This window comes from Lipotes vexillifer, unplaced genomic scaffold, assembly GCF_000442215.2.
Source record: "Lipotes vexillifer unplaced genomic scaffold, Lipotes_vexillifer_v1.1 scaffold989, whole genome shotgun sequence".
NCBI classification, from domain to species: Eukaryota; Metazoa; Chordata; class Mammalia; order Artiodactyla; family Lipotidae; genus Lipotes; species Lipotes vexillifer.
In genome coordinates, this window is record NW_006796817.1 from 865638 (window position 1) to 884495 (window position 18858).

The 18858-nt window shown below is 38.7% G+C and overlaps 1 protein-coding gene across 1 annotated transcript in view; it reads right to left on the reverse strand.

Moving 5' to 3' along the window:
* The window catches only part of CFAP20DC (CFAP20 domain containing), a 272252-nt gene that overhangs the window by 34775 nt on the left and 218619 nt on the right, over positions 1 to 18858 (reverse strand). The window contains exon 14 of the mRNA XM_007469022.1: positions 16413 to 16474. Coding sequence (XP_007469084.1) covers positions 16413 to 16474 — 62 coding nt within the window. The remainder of the gene's footprint in view (positions 1 to 16412; positions 16475 to 18858) is intronic.

The window sequence follows — 18858 nt, forward strand, 5'->3', positions numbered from 1 at the left end:
CTCACTGTTGTGGCCTCTCCTGTTGGGGAGCACAGGCTCCGGACGCGCAGGCTCAGCGGCCATGGCTCATGGGCCCAGTCACTCCGCGGCACGTGGGATCTTCCCGGACTGGGGCATGAACCCGTGTCCCCTGCATCGGCAGGCGGACTCTCAACCACTGTGCCACCAGGGAAGCCCCTCATTGTAGTTTTGATTTGCATTTCTCTAATGATTAGTGATGTTGAGCATCCTTTCATGTGTTTGTTGGCAATCTGTATATCTTCTTTGGAGAAATGTCTATTTAGTTCTTCTGCCCATTTTTGGATTGGGTTGTTTGTTTTTTTTTGATTTTGAGCTGCATGAGCTGCTTGTAAATTTTGGAGGTTAAGCCTCTGTCAGTTGCTTCATTTGCAAATATTTTCTCCCATTCTGAGGGTTGTCTTTTAATCTTGTTTATGGTTTCCTTTGCTGTGCAAAAGCTTTGAAGTTTCATTAGGTCCCATTTGTTTATTTTTGCTTTTATTTCCATTTCTCTAGGAGGTGGGTGAAAAAGGATCTTGCTGTGATTTATGTCATAGAGACACACTGGATTTCAAGGACTTAATATGAAATAAAGAATGTAAGGTATTTCATTAATACAATATTTTATAATGATTGTGAAGGGAAAAACAAACAACCAGAATGGCATAAAGACTGCTTTAAATTGAAAACATATGGACAGATGCAGAAATAAATCTTATCTGAATTTCCCTTATGTGACTAAAGCAGAGCTTTTCAAGAATCAGCTGCTACAAACCCCCAACTCTGGTAAGGTCTCCAGTCAAGGAGGCAACTGACCTCAAGCGACTAAAACTGTGTAAACAAAGCCTTATCAGATCCTTCAATCCTTTCCCAATGAAGCCCTACTCACTCCTGAATCCCCCCTTATTAAGCTGCTATATAAACCCTTACCCCTGGCGGTTCAGAGAGCCATTCCTTATTGAAGGCTTCTACATGCATGTGTAATAAACCTTTTCTCCTGTTAATCTGCTGTCAATTAATTCACAGCTGCCTGATCCCATCACTCAAACCTAAGCTGGTAGTGAAAACGATTTCCTCTACAATGACATGCTGAAAGATAATATTTTGAATATACTGGGTTAAATAAAATACATTATTAAAATTAATTTTACCTGTTTTAAAATTTTTAAATGGGTTACTAGAAAATTTTAAATTATACATGTGGCTCTCATTCTATTTCAATTGTTTTCTTCCTCTAGATGTGATTGCTTTGCTTCTGGCAGGCAACTAGGGTAGGGTCAGAGGCTATCAGCAAGTAGAATGGTTCAAAATAAATGTGTATTGAGTCTTCCAGAGAGCTGGTCTATTTCTGGTTAATTTTGCTATCTAGGGTGTAGCACTTTGGAGCTTACTATGGCCTCTCCTCTTCATAGGTCCTGAATTCCAATTTTTGTCGCCCAAGCCCATGAGGCTGTTGAAGGCTATGTTCAGCTCCTCAGCCTCTCAGCTACTACTTTCTGAAGTGGAATTTTTCCTGAGAAAAGTGTCATAACATGCAGGCTGCCTTTCCTGGCTTCCCTTCTCTTTTGGAGCAAGGCTCTGTAAATTCTCACTGCCTTGGAAGTTCTCCAACGGATTCAATCAGATGATTCTCATATTTTGTCTGGCTTTTCTGGTTGTTCTCAGAAGGAAGTTCAGTGTGAAACAACCAAGTGTGCCATTATTACAGGCAGAACTCATGTTAATTAATTTAAAAATATAGAATAAGAATCCGCCTGCCAATGCAGGGGACACGGGTTCGAGCCCTGATTTGGGAAGATCCCACATGCCGCAGAGCAACTAAGCCTGTGCCACAACTACTGAGCCTGTGCTCTAGAGCCTGTGAGCCACAACTACTGAAGCCCGCACGCCTACAGCCCGTGCTCCTCAACAAGAGAAGCCATCGCAGGGAGAAGCCCACGCACTGCAAGGAAGAGTCACCCCTGCTCACCGCAACTAGAGAAGGCCCGCGTACAGCAACAAAGACCCAACATAGCCAAAAAATAAATAAATAATTAAAAAAAAAATATATCATGCTTGTCATTTAATGTTGTAGGATTTTAATCATGGTTGATGTGGAGAACGGAGTCAGGGTTGTGGAGAAGAAGCAGTCCTAATCTCACTTCAGTCAAGGAAGGTTTTACAGAAGATGGAGGATGACTTTTCGAGTAGGAGATATTGGTAAGGTGATAACTTCAGAGTTAGGTAAGGCTAGGAATAAATCCATTCGATAATCTAGCTGACTAAAGGAATAATGGAAACTCTAGTTCAAAGAAGACAAATGGATCATAAATCCCATGCTAATTGTGAGTGATGGTATTGTTTGGAGTACCTTACTAAGAAGGATTTTAAGTTTATGATGGGGCCCAGGGGCAAGAGGATTGTGATCACTAGCAGTGTCTGCCATGGACAAAGGATGTGGGATAGCTGCACATGAGTGTGAATCATAACATCCCAGAAATGATATGCTAGTGATTGAATTACCATGTATTAACATGACAATATTGGCCTGTTTGTAAATTTAAATAATTTAGATTCATCATGTAGGGGTTCTGAACATACCACCCAAAAGATGTTGTTCTGGCATTTTGATTATTTTGAGCTTAAGACATTTGAGAAACAACAGACTCAGGAAGGGTTCTCTGATCTCCCCCTTTCCACTTCAAAGTAGGACATGAAATTTACTGTGAGGAAGGTGCCCTTGCTGGTACAGGGTATGACTTAATCACCAGAGACTCTTATCAGGCCAGAGAGAGCACTGAGAAGAATCTACGTAACAAACTTTACTAAAACAAGCCTTATCTTCCATTATTTTCCCCCATATATGTACCCTCCCATAGTTTGCCATTCCTAGAAGCCTAAACCCCTTTTCCTTTGTCTTGTCACTTGTCTTCAAATTTATTGTTCTTTGTTAAGATGATACATATACATAAAAGCTCCAAGTTCTAACCACCCTTTTGAGTTACTCATCACTGAGTTTCTCCCCTGTGTACGTGCACTGCACACATAAATAAAATTTGTATGCTTTCCTTTTGTAAATCTGTCCTTTGTCAGTTTAATTTTCAGGGCAGAATCTATGAGGGTAGAAGAAAAAAGGATTTTTTCCTTCCCTATAATCATATCACTTTATATCAGCTGTTGATCAATATTAACCTGGTGGAAGACTGTTAATGGTGGACTAAAGGACTTTATATTCAGCTATAATCTATTTTTGTACATATTTTGTACATATGTTACATATATTTGTAATAAATGTTCTGCAGGGACAGTGAACATACTTTTCAAATTTATGGAAGACATTGAGCCGAGAGAGAGAATAGGTTCGATGACAGATTTGAGATTCAGCATGATTTTGATAGTCAAGAAAAGTGGTTCAGACAGCAATATCTCTTTCACAAGTATATACCAAGATCCAGTTTTGTGTCAGATCCTAGCATGAAATGCAATGGTGAGCAAAAATAGAGTTACTGCCTTCTTAGAGCTTACAGTGTGGAGCCTGAGACCAAAATCAGTCAGATAATCACACAAAAGTGTATAAGTTTTGCGAAGTTAAAAGGTGCTATGAGAACACAGGGATAGGGACTTGAAGGTTCCCTAGGGGAAGTGTCACTTGAAAGAAAATCTAATGTATGAACAGGTATTAACCAGGCAAAGTGGAAGGCAAGGTAGGAGAAAGCATTCTAGGAAGAGGGAACAGTAGGCAAAGCCCCTGAGGCAGGCACATTTGAGAAAAGGAAAGGAGGCCAGTGTATCTAAAGCACAAATCTCCAGAAGGAAAATGGTACAAAATAAGACTGGCCCAGTAGGCATGGGCCAAGCCACTCAAGCCTCGTAGGCCATCGAACGGGTTTGATTTTTACCCTATGAGCAACGGAAAGTCATTGAAGGGATTTAATATGGGGGTGTCACAGTCAGATGTGTGTTTAGAAAAGGTTACTCTGACCACTCTGTAGGGAATGGGTATGGGTTGTGGTGAAAAAGCACATGTGGATGCTGGGATTCTACTTAGGAGGCTATATCAATGGTCCAGGAGAAAGACAGTGATAGTTTTAGGTGACCAAAAGCCAAAGATAAGCCACTAGAGAGATATGGGGACTAAAAAAGTGATTCAAGCTACACTAATACACACAGTGTTCTAGTCAATGGCCAAACTGTAGTCCGGACTACTACGTGATTTTATTCAGTTTAGAGGATCTCAATTTGAAAAACTCAAAGATGTCCAAAGGAAGGCAATTAAGACTATGCCGGGACCAGGAATGGCAAAGTGGGCTTGAGGCTGGAAAAGTGAAAGGCTGGAGGAGAAAATTAAACAACAAAAAAGCAATATTCAAAAATTTCAAGGGGTATCATGTGGGGAGAAGTTATAGGGAAGCCTATGTCAGCTCAGTATAAGGAATGCTCAGTAATGAAAAACACTGCCTTATGTTGCACTGAGCCTGCTTCCTTGGCAAAAATGTGCAGAGATGACTTTTGAAGAGATGCTGGGTTAAATCGTCTTGATAATCTCCAAACTCTCTGGGAGTGTCTGATTCTCTCAAAGTGTGATATTTTTTGGGAAACTTTATTCCTAACATTCCAAATGATATCCTTACCACCACTTTCTACCATTTAATGAAAATACATGTGCCAGTCCCTGCCCCAAACTCTTTACACATATTATCTCATTTAATCCTAACAATGACACTATAAAGTAGGTAGTAAAATATAACCTCTATTTTAGATAAACTAATTGAGGTTTAGAGAAATAAAGGATACAGATCTGGCATTTTGATTCCATTGACTGTGCTTTTAACCAGAATACTGTATCACTTCCTAAAACCACTTATTCTACTATATGCCAATGAGTCACATACTGAGCTCAACAATTTTAACCAATTTCTAAATCTTCAAATATGAAAGTATATGCTAACAAGCAATCCCCAAATCTCAGTGGCTTAAAAACAACAAAGGCTTATTTTTTGCTCATGTTAAATGTCCATAACAGATGATCAGGAGAACTCTGTTTATCATGGTCATTCAGCACCCAGGCTGACAAAACAACCAGCATCTTGAATGTTTCTGGTAGGTGTCAGAGGAAAAGAGAACTCTGGAGGGTTTCATTCCTGCAATTAAATGTTCCATCCAAGGAACAACATAAGCCATCTTTCTCACAATTCATTGGCTAGAACTAGTTGGGCTAATTGGGTCCACACAAAACCAAGTGGACTTAGAAATGCACTCCAACAATGTGCTTGGGATTAAAAGAGTTGGGACTATCTGGCAAATTGTGTTAGTAACTACTGCAGACCATAAATATGCAAGGAGACCAGAAATCATGCAAACAACTTTTGCTCAATACATTTCAGAATTTCTTTCAAGAAGAATACTGACTACTTTTTTACATTAGCTTTTTTATTTACCCCAAGTTGAGAGTATTAATATATTAGAAGAGGGGAAATGTACAAAACATGATGAATGAAAGTCTTCACTATATATGTAAAACATAACGTGAGACATAACCATGTCTGGGATTCAAGCCCTGGGCATGCAATATTGGTATATTTATTTGCACTTGGGTTAGATACAAGTGTTCAGACAGAAAATATATTTTACTCCCTTACAAGTTACACTGTACCTAATTATGTAAAAAAAGGTATCATTGGTGAGCTGAAAGAAGATAATATGAAACAAGTGAAGCCTTACATTAGATTTTGAATATGAAGATGCTAGAGTAAAAACCATTTAAGTGCATTATAGAAATTTTACTCTGCAAATTCTTGACAATGGCAGTCCATCACTGTCAAATTAACTAAGAGTATGATATTCAAATTCCAATTTTATTTTATATAAAAATATAAACCTCTTAAAAAGTTTTGCTTTCTGATATATATTTGTAATAATATAAAATAAAGCAAGTTATTTATCTTATTTATTGCTATGACTCAGAGTACTCAATTCAAATTTGAACTACTTTTATCTACTATCTGTGGGTAGATATAATAGTTTTATTCATAAGTACTCCATGATCTTAACCATAAAACTAAAAACCTGCAATGAAAATATGAAGGCATATCAGTGCCATCTATGAAGCATTTCACTGGAAATGGTTGTTCGAAGGTAACAATTTCTTGTTGTAAGTGATTTAAATGCCCAAAGAGAAAGTACATGTGCTGTTAGGGTGCTTGAGACATAATTAAAATTTGTATCATAAATGCTAGTTTAGGAAATAACTGATTTTAAAAGCCAACAATATTTCCTGATTTCCTGTAAGGTCGTTGCCGTGATATTTTAGATGGTACTTTTATTTCTAATTTGAAAGCGACATTTTAGTAGAGAATGGTCCAAAATGTTTCTTAAGGTCAAACTGGAAATATGTTGATGATTTAAAAATGCAAGCAAAGTGCTTTATTATATTATACCACCAGAGTGTTATTGTAGTTTAAAAATATCATTAAATCAGCACAAACCCGCACTTATCATTTCCTGCACATTTTTCAAGCTGAGCTGCCTTCTGACTATGAGTAATCTGTTAATCTGCTCTTTGCCTCACAATCCGTCAAAGTGACAGATTCATTCCTTCTCTAATACATAATATCTTCATTTACGGTATGTCTTGCTGTATCTTTCTTTTTGGCTAGCACTGAAATTTAAAATATCACAAGCAAATTTAGAGAATGCCACAAGGGTGGTGTTCTTGTTTGTTTCCCATTTCTTCCATTATTTCAGCGGGAGAAACCAAAACTTTCTGGATTCTTAATGTGACTTGATAGTATTTCCAAAATGAAGGCAATTTCAGGTTTCAATAAAAGTACTGTGAAAAAGGTCGGAAGACGGCAAATGGTAAAATACAAAGTAATTGCACCCTTCACCAAGTCAAAACACTGACCAAAATGGAATTTTCTTGCAATACTAGTGGCCAGTGAATAGATTCCCTCTTTCTACCTCCAAATCCTTGATGTACAGAAAAAGATATGGAAAAAAAAAAAAAAAAGAAAAAGCCATTCATCCAGTAGTTTAGGATGAATTGCCCCCCTCAAAGACAGGACTTCATTAGCATAAACATCACTACTTAACTGAAAGCCACACCGTGATTTTATTGAAGCTGAGAGCTTCATTTTTATCATGATTTTGATTAACCTCAGGCCAGGCCAGATCTCAGGTTTCTTGTTCTTTGTTATTTTGATAATACAAATGGCTGTTTAAAAACTGTTCACTATTAATTCAACAGAAGATATTTTACCCTCCCCTCATTTCTTGCTTTAATTCAGTTGCTTATTAGTCTATAAGTTCTGCAAATAAAGAGAATTAAGAACTGAAAAATATGAGAATATGTAAAATTCTAGCTAGTTTCCTTTCATCTTAAGCCATAAAGTTCATTATCTACAAGTCACCATTTAGCTTCATTTGTTATTAATCCAAGCTTTCACATAATAAAACAAAGGACACTATTGCCTCAAAAGTTAAAAGCAAACAAGTCGTTTACCGCGAAATATGAGAAACTGCCTTTAACCAGTCTTGTTTCAGCACATATATAATTTTCTTCCATGCATACACCCAATGCCCAACAGCATTTTCTTGTCGTAAGCACCAAAGTGCATCTGATTTGTCTTTACTGAATGGCAAGGGAGCTAAAGGCTTTTAAAAATCAATGGACAAGAAAGAGTCAATAGAACAATAATGTTAGTGTTAATCCAATCAAATGAGCTAAAAGTTGTTTGCCTTTTCTCCTTCAAGAAATTTTAAAATTAGGCTGGACGTTTGACTTGTATGATATTTATTATACCGAGTGGGTTTTTATGAGGTAATGAACAGCAAAATATGAAGCTGTAAACTCTGGTAAACATAATACATTGCTAGAGTGAAAAATTATGTGTTCTAACTTTAATCAATTTCAAAGTGTAATGTTTTTCATTAACAAGAGAAACAAAAGAATTATAGGGAAGAAGTAGAACCAACTGGCAACAAAAGCAGAGTTTGTGAGTGGGTACCGGGTTTGGAAAAGGCTGTGATTTCTGTGTGCCAGGCTTGGTCCATGCTCCCACACCCCGAGGCACCTAATTCTTAAAGCATTCACACACAGTCTTGTTGATATGCAGGGTGTGGACTGCCTGTGCTGGGAGGCTGCAAGCTCGCAGGGGGAATGTTAAAGTCATCTCTCCATGGTGCTCTGTACATAGTAGGTGCTTCAAAATACTCACTGAATGTTACTGAAGGTATGAACTGCAACACACTCTCAGTCATTTCGTGTTTAAACTACCAGGGAAGCTATTCTGCGTTAGGTTACAAAGTGAATGGTGAGGCAGTGAGTCTACGGATGTGACTGGCTGTGGCCATCTAACCATAATCATGGTCTTCCATATCTTAGGTTCACGGCATTATCCTGGACCTCAGCCTGCATTCCTCTCTCCTCCCCCTCAGACAGAATAGAGGTGAATGTTAGAAACTAGAATTAGTACTTCGATTTTTTTTTAAAAGGTGCTCGTTACTCTAGAAGAGGAAGCTGAATCTTTTAATTAAAAGCTGAAACTGTAAAAAGTTGGAATGGTAAATAACTGCTTTAGTAGTTACCTTCTTTACACTGGACCCTGGGCCAAAGATAATCTGAGTTCATCATATGGATGGATAACAGTGAATGGGGAGGCCTGGGTAATCGCAGGAGCCCCACATTTTGCTAGTTAAAAGTGCTAAGATTCTTCAAGGACCCATCATTTCAGACATAGAAGCTTTGGGGAGGTGGGAGAAGATGCAATCTGTTGTTCTGAAACTCTTGTGCAAATGGGTTTTGTGAATTTGTAATTTTGGAAAACATAACAATAACTAAAATATCAATTGATGAGTATATCCTCAGCCCTAATGGCAGAAGACTCTCTCATGCAGTACAGCTGGAAAATTAGGAGACTCAGGTGGAGGAGCTAAGCCCCAGTGGCCTGACAGACCTGGTCAGAGAGCACGCAGGCAACTCAACCGAGAAGCTGCAGAGGGGACTGGCGGGTGCCCAGGCAGGCAGGGCCAGAATGAACAAGTGGAGAGAGTGAATACAAAGAAATAGTGGTCCAGTGGGTAGGGGTGGTGCCCAGTTCTCTGGGGTGACAAGTACTTAGGGCCTGGGGCAGGGTGATTTGAGCAGCTACGCACTCTTGAGCTAATGGGCTCTGGTAGAATAAATGATCAAACCAGGACTGAAAATGGGCTGGGCAGGCCGAGTGCCAAGAGCAGAGGAGGAAGGAGAAGGGATGGGGCAGGGACTGCCAGCTGTCTGGCCCTGTTGCTAATTGCTGGGTCCTCTGAAACCCAAGGAGAGTGGTGGTCCTAAAGTTGTGTAGGGCGGGGTCCTAAGTTCAGAGTGGTCAGAAGTGAGAAGCAGGATGATTCCCCAGGGATTCCATTTGCTACCAAGGGTGACTTTAGCTTGGGTTTTCACTGGGGCAGGGCTAGAGAGGCTAAAGCCTGGCCTTTGCTGTAGACTGGGGAGGAAAGGGGCCCAGCTGAGTCTCTTTGTACAGGTGTTTTTAAAGTCTGTTGTGAAGTTTAGACCAGTGAACTAAGGACCCCTCCAGAAGCATGAAGGGCAGGGAGTCACTGGGGTCAAGAGGGTACCTGCACCATAGGCTCAGATTCGCCCTCTCTCTTTCTCTCTCTGTATACATATATACTTTTTTTTCTTCATTTCCATTTGCCTATCCAGATTCTGTTAATTGGTGAGGGTTAAGTACACATTCGACAGCAGTGCCAACCCAAGCAGATTTCTAGCCGTTGGCACCCTCACTCCATGAAATGGGCATGAATAGGCAAATACGGATAAGCAATTTCCAGTAAGAATACAGAGAAAATTCTCAAATTCAACACAAAAGTCTCTATTTAAAGTTTTAAAATGATACATTTGCCAGACACTTTAGATCGTGCATATCTTCTGAGGGATCATTTAAAACAAATTCATGAGAGAGATTTCATTTATTACAAGTGGGAACAGGGCCAGGTTCCAGACACCCTCAAGGGAGAAAAGTATACAGGTGCTCCTGGGTTCCAGCTAGCAGTTAAGTACGCAACCATGTAGCTAGTGTAGAGAGATGAGGGAAAGTCATTTTTGTGAGGTGAGATTTAATGAATTCAGTACACATTTCTTGAGTGTCTCCTTTGTGCCTGGCACTGTTTGAGGAGCTAGGGATACAGTGAGCAAGAGAGATAAAGGCCCTATGTTCATGCAGTTTACATTCTAGCATATTCTGGAGGTGTGTGTGTGTGTAGACAACAAGCAAAAAGCAAGTAAATATCAGGTAGTGAAATGTACTACGGTAAAAACGAAAAAGATCACGTAATGAGGCTGCCTGGGGCTACTTCAGGTTGGTTATCTCTCTGAGGAGATGACATTTAGATGGAGACCTGAAAGACAGGAAGAGGCTGCTATGTCCTTTCTAGGGTAGGGAATGCCAGGCGGAGGGGCCATCTCATGCAAAGCTCTTATGGTGAAACCAAGCCTGGAGTATTTGAGAAAAAGAGGTAGGACGGTGGTATTTTGATCCATAGTGAGCAAGGTGCACAATGGTACAGAACACGGTCTGAGTGGTGGGCATTCAGGATAAGGAGCACGACTTGACCCTAAGAGCAGAGGGAAACCTTTGGGAAGTTTTACACGGGGGTACGCTTCAGGCCCATTTAGGTGTATCAATACCACTCTGGTTGCTGAGTGGAGAATAGACTGTAGGGGCCAAAGGAGCAGAGAAAGCAGGTGGAAAGCTATGGTATTTGTTCAGATGAGGGATGATGGCAACATGGCTAGGATTGTAGCAGTAAAGAGAGAGCACTGGCTGGACTTGGCATATACTATGGTCGGAGGGTGTACCAGTACAACTTTCTGAGGCTGGACATGGGTGGGTTAGAGAGAGAAACCAGGGAATGCTCTTGGTTTCTGACTTGAGTAAAAGGGCGATGATGGTGGCATTTTTGAAATGGAGAAAACTGAAGAAAGAACAGATGCGTGTAGAGGGAGAGAAAACCAAGTTATGTTTGGCAATGGATTTGAGGTATACATTAGAGATCCAAGTGGATTGGATATCTGTCAAATTGGCAGCTTGGAGAGATGAGTCTGGAATTCAGAGGAGGGTCAGGATTGGACATAATTTTGAGAGTCATTAGAATATAGAAGGTATTGGAAGCTATTATTAAAGAGATTGTATAAACAATACATATTATATTATGTATTAAAGATTAGGGCCATTCTAATGGTTACCAGTGTCTATGGATCTCTGGGTTGGCAGGGAGTGGAACATACATGAAAATCAGATTTAAATTCTGTCCAAACAAGGGCCTTTCACAAAACACAATTTTATCCTGGTAGTGGATAAAGCAATACCATTGTCCTTCCATTTTCAGAAAAGGAAGGGGGAAACTCTTGCAAGGATGTAGGAAAATATTTGAAACTTAACTGGTTAATATTTAGGATGAAGATTTACATTTCTCCATTGTATGTGGGCATACCTCCCTGCTCCCTCTCTCAGCTCACATTCTGATGGAGCCCCTACCCAAGCCAGGCTGTGCTGAGCATCACAGGGAGGAGAGACACCATTCTGTCCCCAGGGAACCAGGAAAACAGCATGACAGGTCCTCAGTTAAGGATCTTAAATCAGACCTGAGGAATCTGAGTATGGAAAGTCACCCCCCTACAATGAGCAGGTGTGAATTTGTGGGAAGGGGATTATGAAATGAGAGGCACCAATATGGAAAGCTTTTCCTCGGTAAACCTAACAATAGAAATGATGAAAGTAAAAACTGATGCCTTTGGTTTTACAAACAAATCATTAAGATTTAATGCCAAAATATAGGTAGTAGAAAACAACAACACTACATTTAGAGAAACTGTGTGCACAGTTAATCAGGAAAACCTCTGTTGTGCTTTGGTCTAAGGAGGAATATTTGTTAAAAATCTGACTTGTTTTAAAATCATCCAAACTTAATCATTTGAAGAGGAAAATGACATACAAGTTCTGTATTTAATTTTGTTTATACATTTTCTCTCTCGTGTTGGTGGGGGAAAAAAACCTTAAGCAATAGAGGAGAAGCTCATCTCCTGACTGTTGGAGAGAAAAGATAAATGAAGCCACCGTGATCAGTCCAGAGCAGTGCCTGTAGGTTTACAGGGACAGGCCAGCTCGCCTTGGTCAGGCCGGCTGAGCCAGTGTGAATCGAGGTCAGTGATTATTAATCATCTGTCAAAGTCTACAGGGATTTATCGGATAATTATAGTTATAAGTATGTTCATATCGCACAAACATGTGGCAAGGCTGCAAAGGATTCAAGCCCTAACACAATCTGCAAGGACATTTAAAAAAATTATGGATAAATCATAAAGCAAACACGTTAGAAAGAAAACCATGCCGTTCATGACTGTTTGGTCAGTCTAGAATTATTTTCTATATTGTTTATTTCCATAAACATTTGGAACCTTAAAGAGCCTTTGACTACCTTCCCTCCTCCCCCCTTAATTTTCCAATGAGTTGTAAAAATAGCAAGCGTAATCATCATTTGAAACGCAAGACTGGTTATCGACTCCATCCATATGAACAGACAACCAGAATGTAATCACAGCTTACTTTATAAAACCCGTTCCTGAGCAAAAATATCTTGAGCTGTTCTGAAGAATCTACATGAACACATACGTAGATGTGCCTAAGGGACAGCTCTAAACCCCGCAAACCAATAGATGGCATTTTAAAATAAATGACTGAAGACTGTGAACAGCATCCATTTTGCTCAGTTTGGCAACATGTAAGTTTACATGCTAGGAAACATTTCTCAACATGAATGAACTGTGAAATTGTTTCCTCCTCCCAACACTCCTTTAAATTGTATTAGATTATGTTAGCCATTTCTACACATTGTCATACAAGCTGTCAGTGCCCCACGATGCAGTGTGGGTGAACAATGGAAGCAAGGGCCCCAGCAACTGAGATGCTAAGTGTCCATCAGAATGTTAGGCAAAAATAGTGGGAAATATCACCCCTGTCCCCCATGCCTACCAAAGCAAGGGGAAATGGCTTTGTTGCAAATCTAGACACACAAGGGAATATGATTTGGTGAACCATGTGTATTTCAATCCCCAGATTGCAAACTTCTCAGGAAATGACTAACATTGTATCTATCCCACCCTCCATCCAATATCACTGCATTGCCCTATGAGTGCAAGTGAACTCTTTTACTCTAAGGAAACCACTATATGAATATATGCAGAGTTTTAGCCATTTTTACCCTAGAGATAACTTTTCAAAACACAAATTTGTCTGCATCGTGGACTGCATACTATCTTTAACTTTACTCATCAATATATAAAACTAAGAAGGTAATTATGGTACAGAAATAAAAATCTTCCCAGAATAAAATGTAAGTAAAAGACTGGGCATATTGGTTATTCTGTTATATTAATAAAGCTTGGGGATATTGGTTATTCTGTTATATTAATAAAGCTAACTGAAAGTTGACTCTCTAATATGTACATATGTGGGTATGAGTACATATAATTTACAAATCTTGGGTTCTTAGGTCTCTGGAGTAGTTGCAGATATTTCACTGAAGCTAACGTGGCCATTTCACCTCCCAAAGGGCACCATCATACTCTCCCCTCTTGGTGGACCTGCACACACATGTCCCCGATCCCCGTCATGTTTGCATTATTTTGATCACACCAACACTTAATTCAGGAAATCTAGAGCCTTCCTGCTTCTCATGTGTTGTTCAGAGCTTCTGCACACCAAACTTTCAACAAGGTTCAGACGAGATGCTTGTTTATCCAAGGGGGTAGACTTAGAGACTTACCTTTTCATTTCTTATTTTTTCAATAGTCATTATTAGTATCTTTTAACTTCAAAGTTTAATTTTAAAGTTCTGTATTCTAGGGTCTAAAGCATGGGATACTATTTATAAGAAATATAATACAAATCTTAAGAGGAATCATAGCTCTCAATTTTAAATTAAATCACATGTATTACATGATTCAGTTTATCCCATTTTTATATGATGATCTATGCTGACCTCATAATTTTATCATGTTCTTTATTTATGGTCCAATAATGCCTTTCTGCCAATTCTCCAAGCTACTGGATTTATGAGCCAAGAGCTAAGCCATGTAATCTGTAGATTTTCTGAACAGCCATATAATAATTTTCTAGGAAACTGGTGGATAACCTGCTGGAAAATGGTGTTGGAAGCATTTTACTTTTTGCTTTGAAATCTGGCTTTTAATTTTATTATGTGAAAATGTAGATTAATTTTTCATAAATGAATGACCATTTAATTGGTTAAATAAAATATGCTGTCTGCTTAGCTGGTGAATTTTCTTATATTCTCTCTTTGGGAATCAAATTTTAAAAGAGATTTAAAATCAAATACTACCACATCTAAACATTAATTAATTAATCCAATAATATGAGGTATGTTTCCTATATAGGGCAGTGTTCCCTTTAATAGTGGAACTGGTTTTCATATGGAAAGTCTATAATGAGTCTCATCAAAGTCACAAAATCATAAATCTGTAAGTGACCTCAGAGAGCTTGTTGTAACTGAAATCGTTTCCTTTACACATGAGGGTGCTCTTATTATTAGGTCTGAACAGTTTGAGAGGCTTGTCTAAGATCATACACTGGGTTAGTAGCAGAAGTAGGATGAAAATTAGGTCCCCATTTTCCTTTTATTGAAACAAAATGCTCCACTTTCTGACATCACTTTCCATCACTTTCATTTACTCAGCTTACAAGTCGTGACTGTTATAATTTGGACCAAAGTTGGATTTCCAATTACCTTGAAAGCTTATTCATATATAGATAAAGAGTTTATTGGTCAAATCTAGATGAGCTGCAAGATTGCAAGAGACATATACGCATATCAAGAGATAACTATTTTGAAGAATGTTTAAACACCTTTTTATATACACTGAAATTACAATCTTAGTTTTCAACTCCTTATCATATTTATTATGACAGCGACAATTCCCCCTACTAGGTAACATGCAAGAATGACCAGATCAAGTATATAGACCAGAAACACGTAGAAGAGATTACTAATAAAGAACACTTACTCTACCTATGTCATGAATATTCTGGACCCCATTAAAAGTCCTGTAAACTATGTATGTGGTTTCCTGGCAGCCATGTTAATTTTACATGGCTTGGTTGGTTGGCTCTTCATTGCTGATTGGACCAGAAGTGGATACTTGGCCCAAGCTAGGCCAATCACATTCCTTCTCCTGGAAAGTAGGAACTGGGATTCAGACATAGACTGTCAGCCTCAGCATATATTTTGAAATGTAATATGTAAACTCAAGACAGCTATATGTGACTGAGAAGTAAAGAAAGCTGGTGCTTAGAAGAATTGAGCAGATAGGAAGAAGCGAACAGAGATGGCGTGAGGATACTGCCTGCCTGCCTCTCTGCTTTCTAGTTCCTAGTTTCAGATCCCTCCTGAGGCCTGGCTGCCCTTCGCTTCCAGGATACAGCCCTGTATTCTTATTTAACAAATTCCTTCTGCCTGTCTCAGGTGAGAGAGCTTGATAATGAGATGCATTTAGATAATGGGGTGCATTAGTTATTATAATAACTAATTAGATAATTAGTTATTATAATCTTATAACTAAGATCCTGTGGGTGGAGCCCAAGATAGACTGATTTTCAGTAAGTTCTTAGTATTTAATAAACAGTAATAAAGTGATATTGACTTATACTGATAAACTAGCTTATTTAGCTATTTTTAGAAAGCCATGTAATACTACAAATAATTCAAAATTTGAATTCAGATTCACTTATCTCTAATGAGCCTACTATAATAAGGTTCTTCTATATTGTCAAATGACTCATGTGTCAATGACATTTTTGAAATAATAAAATAATTTTGAGATTACAAACTTTGAAATTATGAAAAAAGAGAATGGCCACTTGAACTCATATTAGCTATCTTGATGAATATAAAGGCACCAGGTGATACAAAAAAAATTCATGCCTAAAATGTACTAAACTTCAAAGACCTATTAAGATGAAACACCTATGTAAATAGAATAATACTGAATAAATGAACACTTAAAGAGAGCTTGCTCTGTGACAGGAACTGTGCTAAGGATTTTTCATGTATTATTAGTCCATATGATCCTCCCCAAAATACTACGAGGTAATTATTATGCCTGAATTACTTTGACTTAAATGATTTTCTCAAAGTTCCACAGCTAGTAAAAGGTAGAAGTGCTATTTAAACCTAGTTACACTATTAACCATGACACCATAGTCTGATTAAGAAAAGTAGGCTGAATTAAAACATCTATAGAAAAGAACTCTGGAAGCCCTTTGGAAGTTTGGAAAACAATTTCATGAAACCAAGAAAAATGCACAGTCAATTCCTAAATAATCTTAAAAAAAATTTAGCTTATTAATGATTCTTACCGGGGGTTAGAAGGAGAAGGTGGATTCATTTCTTTCTGATAGTGACGACCCTGATTGACAGGCTGTAAAAGACAAAACATTTGTGAGGTACTAATCAGCATAATGCTCTTTACAGGTACTTTCACATGCACTCTCATTACTGTAATTTTTTCCTCAGAAACAACCTGTAAGAAGGGGCTGGTTTATTTTACAAAAAGTTGAAGGCTGTTTGGGAGACCCAGCAAGTAACAAAGTGGTATATGTAAGAAAACACAGGTTATTTTAATGGCCAGTCACTGGATTAGACAGCATCTATGGTGTAATTAAAGTTCAGGTGTGGAATCCTCCTCCTTGTGGAATTTTTATACTGTTAACAAAGGTTGCTATTTCCAGATACAACAAAACAAAACAAGACCTCTCCTGGAACTAATGCTGTATAGCAAGTATCAGCAATAACCTGGAGATCCGGAGATACAGAATATATATATTTATATCTCAATGTTACTAAGTTTGCAAGGATAACTTCTATTTTCTTTTTGGGTCTTCACTGCTGTGTGCGGGCTTTCTCTAGTTGCGGCAAGCGGGGGCTACTCTTCGTTGAGGTGCGCAGGCTTCTCATTGCAGTGGCTTCTCTTGTTGTGAAGCACAGGCTCTAGGTGTGTGGGGTTCAGTAGTTGCGGTGTGCAGGCTCCATAGTTGCAGCTGGTGGGCTCTAGAGCGCAGGCTCGGTAGTTGTGGTACACAGGCTTAGTTGCTCCGTGGCATGGGATCTTCCCGGGCCAGGGATCAAACCGGTGTCCCCTGCATTGGCAGGCAGATTCTTAACCACTGTGCCACTAGGGAAGTCCTCTATTTTCGTTATTGGAATTACACATGTAAATCTTAGGTCAAGGTGGTCATTTTCCCTGAGTGTATACTAAAACCTCAAGCATTAATCAGAGAACTGAAAAAAGTGATGCCAATACCTGACAAAAATATGAAATCTGAATATCCCCCTCCGCAAGAAATCTTTAAGTTACTACCTTTTACAAAACATAGGTAAACAGCTTCATTCCACGCAAGCTTTAAACACTTGCCTCCAATGGAACTTGATGTTTTTCCTTTGCTCTATAAAGGGAGAAAATTTCATTATATCTGATAGAAATTCTCTTTTTGAATATCACCTCGAAGTATTTTCCTTATGTGGTTAACAACCATGCAATTCTAATATGAAAATCATTTTTAACATTTTCATTTTATTACAATTTGGAATTTGGTACACATTTTTGAATTGCATTTAGAGGACTTCTGTTAATTCCTTACCTAATGGGTTTGGCGTTAAGGTTTTCTCAGCCATAATGTGGACCCATAGTGCTGATCCCAACTGAAGAAACCAGCGTAGCAATGATGCCTGTACATAAAAGGCACATATTCCTTATTTTCCACATATTCCTTATTTTAATGGGTCCTAAAATATTAATGACATGGGTGATGGGAATTCTTTAAACTGTCTTCCTCTACAAATAATCTCTTGGAAGTGTTCCTTTAATTTAAATCAAACACCCTGTCTAATAATCACAGTCACTTAGCCTATCTGTGATGCCCCATGAACTTGAATGTACTCAGATACTTTGGTAATTGAACCAATATCAGTGCATCACCATTTCAGTAATAAGAAAAAACAGCTGGGAGAACAGTGGAAGGAAAAACATGTCATAAGACATATTTGATCTCACTGGAGAAATAAGACTTCCAGCAATTTGCAAGTGAAATTTAGTTCTATGCTTTAGGCTTTATTATTTCACAGCAAAAAAGGAATTACTAAGCAAGGGGACTAACAGATTCTCCAGACAAACTCACAGTGGTGCAGAAATACTCCTGATAATACATTCATTAGTATTCGTCCACAATTTCACCTGTACTCAGGCCTCTAGTGAATGGATCTCTGCCTATTTACTTTTAGAGGCATTTAAATAACTCTCTAAGCATCATAGTCCTGATATTCAGGCAAATTTCCACTTTTCTTAATTTTATACTGATAATTGTATTTTATACCTGTCCCTAACCCCCTTATTCCAAATGACTTACTCGAGTCTCTGGAGAACAGAAATGGTTACAGAATCCTATTTGGTTTGTGACCGAGTTCTTACATAGACTACATAGACTGGCCCTTTCATGTTTGCTCATGTTTATATAAAACAGATCCAATGAAACAAGCAGTGCAAAAGAACACTAAAATAAAAGATTCACATTCACAGTGATTTTTAAGTGTTAGAAAACAGAAAAATAATCAGGGGAAACTTTTTGAAGTAGTAAGGACTGCTGACATGAATAGACAGAAAAGTAAATGAAAAAACTCAGTTAAAAATAATTGTAGGGGGGCTTCCCTGGTGGCGCAGTGCTTGAGAGTCCGCCTGCCGATGCAGGGGACGCGGGTTCGTGCCCCGTTTCGGGAGGATCCCGCATGCCGCGGAGCGGCTGGGCCCGT